This window comes from Nomascus leucogenys, chromosome 16, assembly GCF_006542625.1.
Source record: "Nomascus leucogenys isolate Asia chromosome 16, Asia_NLE_v1, whole genome shotgun sequence".
Classification (NCBI taxonomy): domain Eukaryota; kingdom Metazoa; phylum Chordata; class Mammalia; order Primates; family Hylobatidae; genus Nomascus; species Nomascus leucogenys.
This window is the reverse complement of record NC_044396.1, coordinates 41,355,173-41,362,578: the sequence shown is the minus strand read 5'-3', so window position 1 is coordinate 41,362,578 and position 7,406 is coordinate 41,355,173. Positions and strand designations below refer to the sequence as shown.

The window sequence follows — 7,406 nt, the reverse complement described above, 5'->3', positions numbered from 1 at the left end:
TCCTATGCATGCTTAACAGTTAAACGATTGGAAGACGCAGTCTTCACCCGTGTAACAACTTCCTCAAAAGAGCTTCATCCAAAGGCACGATTTCACAGGGCTCCTGCAAAGCTTGCTTTGTTTCCCCAATTTCTTAGGCATGTTGGACATGCCAAGCCTAGATAAACTATTTGAAGGAGTTGAGGTCATTTTCAGGATCTGTGACCGACAAGATTTCTTTTTGTAAAGTAATGTAACGTTGGGCAATGCCTAAGGAGTAATGGAGCCTCGGTTCCCTTAGTTATTCCTGCCTTCTTCCTTTCACCTGTTTGCACTTTGCATATGAGGAGATAATTAGTAGTCAATTGATCAGAGAGCAATTTCAACATTTTTCAATATACTTAATATAAAGCAATAAAGCAGGCGGCTGAAATAACTAAAACAACAGCAGTTTACAGAGCGCGGTTTGATCAGAGGCTCACTTTAATTAGAACGACTGGCCTTAATTTCATTTTTTAAGTTGTTAACACTAAAACTCTTTAGAAGAGTTCCCTAATTTGAAGAAAAATCCAGCCAGCTGCTTTCTTGGGCGCACTGGTCAACCTTGGCGATTTCACCTGGGGAAGCACTGAAACCGGCCACTCCCCCGAGGGAGGCCAGGGGAGCTGGGCGTGTGTCCCCAGTGCCCAGCCCCAGACCTCCTCCGCCCTCCGCTCCCCCACGCAGAAGAGAACGCGGTGCTGCGACCAGGAGGGCAGGTCGGGCCTCCAGAGCTGGGGCAGGGGCGGCTGGCGTGACGGCGTGGCCGGGGTGATGGCGTGGCCAGCCTTCCTGAGCGAACAGGGGCTCGGCAGCAGACCAAACTCCGCACCTTTGCGCCCAAGGCGCGGAGATCTCCGCTCATCCAGGCCGCACCCCGGCCCTGCTTTTTTCCGTTCCGACTAGGCGCGGCGGGTTCTACTGACCCCGCCAGCCAGGGGAAGCCGTGACGGACCCCGAGGCTCGGGGGGTGGGGGCGGCGGGAGACGGAGCCCAGGGAGAACCGCCGGGGCGACGGGGCAGGTACCCTACTGGGTCCTCCCGAGGACGGCGACCAGACCAGAGGGAGCCCGGGGTCCGGATCCGAGGCAGGCGTTGCGTAGGGAGCCCTGAGACCCGCTGAGTCCGAGGCTGGTGTCCGCCCGGCCCAGCGCGGACTTCCGAGGGTCCCGCGCGCTGGGACACGCCCTCATCCTGGGGGACGACCCCGTGGCCCCAGGCACCGCCTCCCGTTCCCGCCCCGCGCCGCGCAGCTCTTAGGCTTCGGCACCCTGAGGGCCCAGTCCCAGTGCAGCTCCAGCCGACCCCCGGGGCGTAGACAAGGGCAGGCGCGCGGTGAAGACTGCGGCCGGCAGCGTAGCCGCGCTGTGGTCCCGCTGGCCCTCTCTGGGGCTGCGCACCCTCCGGACCTGCGTCAGGATCCTCCCCGAGTCTCCCGCTCTCTCCTCCTGGCTTGCGAACATGCGGCCCCTTAAGCCCGGCGCCCCTTTGCCCGCACTCCTCCTGCTGGCCCTGGCTTTGTCCCCGCACGGAGCCCACGGGAGGCCCCGGGGGCGCAGGGGAGCGCGCGTCACGGATAAGGAGCCCAAGCCGTTGCTTTTCCTCCCCGCGGCCGGGGCCGGCCGGACTCCCAGCGGCTCCCGGAGCGCAGGTACGATGTCCCCATCCCGCCCCATCCTTTGCCCTGCGCCTGGGACTCAGTGGATTCCCCTAGGAGCTGGGCGAGGCACTCGCTTTGGGAAGCCTGAGATTAGTACAGCAGAAAACAGAGCATCTCTGCAGATTCCCAGCTCTCGGAAAGAGGTCGTAAGCGTATTAGATTTACCACGGTTGAGAGTTTAGTAAAGAAATCGGACTGGCAATGGGACCAGCTTTCTATGTCCCTTCCCAGGTGTGGGAGGCCTTTTTGGAAATAAACTGTAGAGCAGCTCAAAGACATGGGTTTCAGTCCCACCGACCGAGGGGTGGTGGACAGGTTAGGTCCCTGTCAGCACCCCACTTTTGGGTCTAACGGGGTTTTGAGAATTAACTAAGATTGCTGTCTGTAGACACCTGACCGTGCCAGGAATGCCCCGTTCCCCTCCCCTTCACGCTGGCCGCAGCGAGTGGCTGAGGACGCGCAAGTTTCAGCAGGCGGCGGCTTATGTTACTGGCACCTTTCCTAGATCATTTTAGAAGGGCAGCGGGCTGCTCCCAAATCAACTTTGGACAATCAGGTTCCTGCTACTTAGATGCCTGAGGGGAGTGGAAGGAATGAGGGAGGAAAAAGTCGCTGCTCTAGAGGGTCATGAGACACCCACAGGCAGAGAAGAAGTCATGTGAATACGGGGAAAACGGAAAAGCCCCTGGAAAAGGAGGTCCGAGGGGGCGGCCGGACACTTGGGGCAGCGCTGGAGGGAGGAGGGCAGGGCACGCAGGAAAGGAAGGTGGGGACAGAAGCGAGAAGCTCCTCACACGTTTCTGTTCACACCCAGCAAGAGCAGAGCAAGGTGAAGCTGCCGGCGAGGCTGGGACAGAAGGGCCCCTCTTCAGGGACATCTGGTGGCCTCCACTGGGCTTGGGAAGAGGAGAGGGCCTAGGTGGCCTGGGGATGCCCCGCAGCTAGCGGCTGGCCGTGGGACCACAGCTCCTGATCCCTTCTCCTCAGGCTTCATGGCTAAGAAAGCAAACAAGGGCTTCTTAGTATCATTTTTCTTTCACAATAGTTGTGATATAAATATATACTTATTCACTCCACAAACTTTCTTCGAGTTCCTGTCTGTCACCATGCAGAGGGCGGAGGCCACCCAGAGGAGCAGACAGCAGTGTCTGCGCTCTCCCACACACCTGGGTGTGGAAGGAGGGGCTGGTGCACACCTGCACTAAGTGAGCAGGGTGTCCTGCCCCGGGGAGGGGATGGAGAAGGTGGGAGTCTGAGGTGGGCTGCCCAGCTGGTATGTGGACAACCCGGGCAAAGCCTCTCACTCCAGCCGGCCACTGGGGAGCCCTCAGGAGGGGAGGGCACAGGGTCAGTGTCTGCAGCACGGCCATGCGGCAATGGTGCACACAGATCATGCACTTTGACTTAAAATTATTGTTAGCCTAAAATATTTATCTCAGAGAATAAAATGTCACTTTGGAATGTGAAAGGACTGGGAGAAAGGCTCTCAAAGTACAGAAACATGGAGGGCACACATTAATTCAGACCTTCTGTTTAATTCAACAGATCTTTTCTCTTTGATTCAGACAGTGAAGACTTACTGAAGTGAGTTACAAGGGATAAAACAATATTTAATTTATTTATTTAGAGATGGAGTTTTCCTCTTGTAGCGCAGGCTGGAGTGCAGTGGCGTGATCTCGGCTCACTGCAACCTCCGCCTCCCGGGTTCAAGCCATTCTCCTGCCTCAGCCTCCCACGTAGCTAGGATTACAGGTGCACCACCACGCCCGGCTAATTTTTATTTTTATTTTTTTGTAGTTTTAGTAGAGATGGGATTTCGCGATGTTGCGCTAGGCTGGTCTCGAACTCCTGACCTCAGGTGATCTGCCCGCCTCGGCCTCCCAAAGTGCTGGAATTACAGGCGTGAGTCACTATGCCTGGCCAAAAATATTTTATTAGAAGTTAAAAGCGGCAACCATCTGAAGTTTTAAACAACAACATAGTCAGACAGAAAGTGCCCTGTGGGCACCCTTAAAGCCATTGCTTTCTGTGACTGTAGTTGTCTAATTTTTTGATTGCTATACTACATTCACAAGGGGAGAAAAGGGTGGCTCATGACATCGGTATCTGAGTCTGTGAATGGAGTACTTGCACATGGATCAGGGACAAACAAGGACATGAGAATATAGAGGACAAGGGCCTATCTGGATGTTCTCACGGGGTGCACTCAGCAGGTGGCAGGGGTTATCGTTCACTCAGGAGGAAAATATCTCGCAGGTCCGGGAGGCCAAGGACTCTCATCCCTGCCAGATGTGCCTGGAATGATGACCCCGTATTTCTTTAGTGACGTAATAAGCACCATCACCCAGGCCTAACGTACCTGTTCTAGGTTCAGAAATCTTTGCTGCCCCTGCAGTTGCTCTGTCTGCCTTTTTCTGTAGGCCAGGCAACTTCCCTAAATGCAGATGTGAGCTGGAGGTGGGGGGATCATTTCCAGGAAGAGGGAGTAGTAACCAGGAAACCCGGAGGCAGGAGGGACCAGACAGCACGCCCCGAGGATTGCAGAGAGTGGGGGACTGTGTTAGGTTCCCAGGAACACTCCTGATTCACTGTCCTTGGCCCTCCTTCCTTCTGACAGCCCACTTGTTCATGCATGTATCCGTCCTGTCATTTAGCGATTTAACACACAGCTGAGGTGGTTGGAATGGGCAACATTGTTGACCGTTGTGCTTGAGGAGCACAATTCAGTTCATAATTCCTACCTGCGATGTCTCTCAAATCTGGGTCTTCCTTTTTAGTGTCCTTCCCACCACTCTATTCAGACCCTCTTGAGAGCTTAATGGTAACCTTCTAGATCATCTCCAACTCTATTAGTGCCCCTGACAGTGTGTCCTATTGGGATAAGAATTCCCAGTAACCTTCACTCCTGCTCTGTCATTCCTCTTTCCTCCTCCCTTTGTCTTTGGTCACCGCGCCACCAGCAGAATGGCACAAACAAGGGACCATACCTCAAACTCTGCCAAAGGAAAGAAACATCAGAGCACTCACCCACTGAAAGGAAAACAGAGTCAGAAGGCTGAGAACAGGGCCGTGGTGGGAGTAGAGAGGAGGTTGAGAGTTTTTGACAGAAAGGAAATTGGCGTGAGATGTGTGAGGTAGCAGTATAAGGGGACTGTTAGCAAGTATTGATGTATATGACGTTTCCTTTGCTACCTCTGCCTTTTCAAGAAATTTCAGTAAATGTTTACCTTATTTCTACAGGGTTTCTGGAGTCAGATTTGTGTTGTTGTGGTTGCTGTTGCTGTTTTAATATAAAACCTCGCTGACATGGAACTTAAGGAGAGAATATGAAGGGGTTTTGATGAGGTTATGCTGAACAAGCAGATCAACGTGCTTAATAAGTAGCATGGGGCTGGTCTCTTCCCGATCATAAATCTGCTGTGGCTTCTCTTGATTTTCCAAGAAGGTCCTAGCTTCCTTAGAAAGAAAGGCAGATATTCAAGTCCTTTTGTGCCACCTCCTCTTACCTTTCGGCAGCTCTCAGGGGCTACCGTAAGTGCCTCTGTGCCAGTCCCAGGCTTGGTACCCGCTCCTTACAGAGGCCATTCTGCCTATGCTTAACGCTATTCCTCCCTCTCCTGAAATGCACTTCTCTTGCCTCTGCCTGCTGGAATTCTATTCATCCATCTAGGCCCCCTTCCTTTGTACTGTCTTTGCAGTTTGGATATTTATGTGTTCAAATGCATCTTAAACCGTAAATTCACTTTGCAAATATCCCCACAGATCTGATGAAACTTAAAAAAAAACCTAGACATACTTAAATACCGCAGGGGCTTGCATAATAGTGGAATTTTATTTGTACAGCCCAAATTCTCTCTATTGCAAGTCTGTGATTATTATATCTGCCCTCTTGGACAGTTATACCTGGTGAGTAACAATTTCTTCCACATAAATAATAAAAAATTTTTGCTGCTTTGCATATCACCAGGGAGGGGGGTATGGATGGGTACTTTTTTTAAAAAATCATTTTTTGTTGTATATATTTAAAGTGTGCAACATAATATTTTGTTATATGTAGGCACAAGAAATGATTACTACAGTCAAACAGATGAACATAGCCATCATCTTCCATTTTAATATTTTTGTTATGTTATTTGCAGGGTTACTTGAAGCTATTTATTTTACTGAAAACTGTTAGTATGGGGAGAGGTCAAAGTGAAAAGGTTATATATGATTTTTCACCAAGTAGATTTGGCAGGTTATATGTATGACCAGACGTCTGTTGGGCATGGGGCTGCTAGCTAGCAAGATCATAAACACTCATTCTGAGATGCCAGAGCTAACTTAGAGGAATGAGTTTCTGCCCATTCACAGTATTTCTTGTAGGAATTGTGGCCTTTCTGCAGGAGCCTATTTATCTAGCTGCTAAGTGAGGAAATTCTGTGCAGAAGTCAACAGAATCACCCCCTGTGGGGTTCTCTCTCCCTGGAATGACCCAGTCCCACGAGACAACTTTCCAATCACATATTGGTTAGGAAAACCTAGGATTAAAACAATTCCTTTTTAATGGCAATTTTTTTCTTTGGCCTCCAGTTTTATTGCTGGAAATGACATTTGAGAGCAAATTTCTAAGATCTTTGTTGCTGTGTAGGAGGATAGAAAAATGTGGCCAGGTGATATTTCCTTCGACTATTTGCCATTGTAGAAAACGTCACAGTAGTGGGTAGTAAGTAGAGTGTCTGGAGTTTAAATATTTCTTGTAACTCCATTTATATATCTAACAACATAAACTGCCAGGAAATAATAGCTACAATATTTATATCATATGTGAAAGATGTGTAGTCTTTTACATATTAAAAAATTAAAATTTTATTAAATGTGATTTTCTTGGAGTTATTGTTAGGCTTTTTGAGATGATATCATTCAGTGATGATTTCTTTCTCTGTTGAACACACATAGCCTTTTTTTCTTCCTACAGCACACCTCACACTGAAACTCATATTAGTTTGATATTATATTATTCTATTTGAATGTGAGCCTCTTTAAGTTGAAGACTAGGGGTTCCTTGGTTTTTAATATCCCATAGCCTACCAAAGTCATTGTGTAAATTCTTCTTTTAGGAAGAATTACTTTTTTCAGAAGAAATAGAATTTTAAAAACGAAACCTTGCAGGTTTTTTTAACCTTGAAACTAAAATAATTTGAATTTTAAAATATTTATTTATTGATTTATCGATACATAATTGTGGACATATAGAATTTAAATTTTTATTTTCCCCAAAGCTAAAGCAGACCTGTTGTCTTATTTACTTCCTACCATTATGAGGCATAAGCTAACTTTTTGGCATTTGGTTATATTTAGACAATACAGTATTTACTGCCCTTAATACCTTCTAGAGCAATGGTTGTTAAAATGAGCCTCCTGGGATCATCTGTTTCAGAACCAGCTGAGAGGCAAGTTTCAAATGTAATTCTTGGACTTCGCACTGGATATAATAAATCTGTATGAGTGCAGCTTGTAGATCTGCATTTTAACAAACTCTTTGAGAATTCTCATGTACGTTGAATTTTTGGGACCATCAGAATTTTTTTTAACTAAGGAGGGTGATGAGGAGAAAGGTGGCATATTGGAATCTTTTGGAAAGTTTCTTCCAGATAGAGACGGTTTCTGTCTGCCCTCCCCAAACCCAGCCACACTCTGGTTCAGTAGCTCACTGTCTGCCCTCCCTCCATCCTTGCATGTACCCACA

General features: G+C 48.7%; 1 protein-coding gene across 2 annotated transcripts in view; it reads left to right on the top strand.

Annotated features, from left to right (window-relative positions):
* Positions 1-1,283: 1,283 nt before the first annotated feature.
* The window catches only part of ALKAL1 (ALK and LTK ligand 1), a 28,352-nt gene continuing 22,229 nt past the window's right edge, over positions 1,284-7,406 (top strand). The window contains exon 1 of one of the 2 annotated variants that reach the window (XM_003255952.2): positions 1,284-1,669. In XM_003255952.2, the coding sequence (XP_003256000.1) occupies positions 1,480-1,669 (190 nt within the window). In that variant the 5' untranslated portion in view covers positions 1,284-1,479. The remainder of the gene's footprint in view (positions 1,670-7,406) is intronic. The other variant, XM_012507461.2, reaches the window with a different exon arrangement.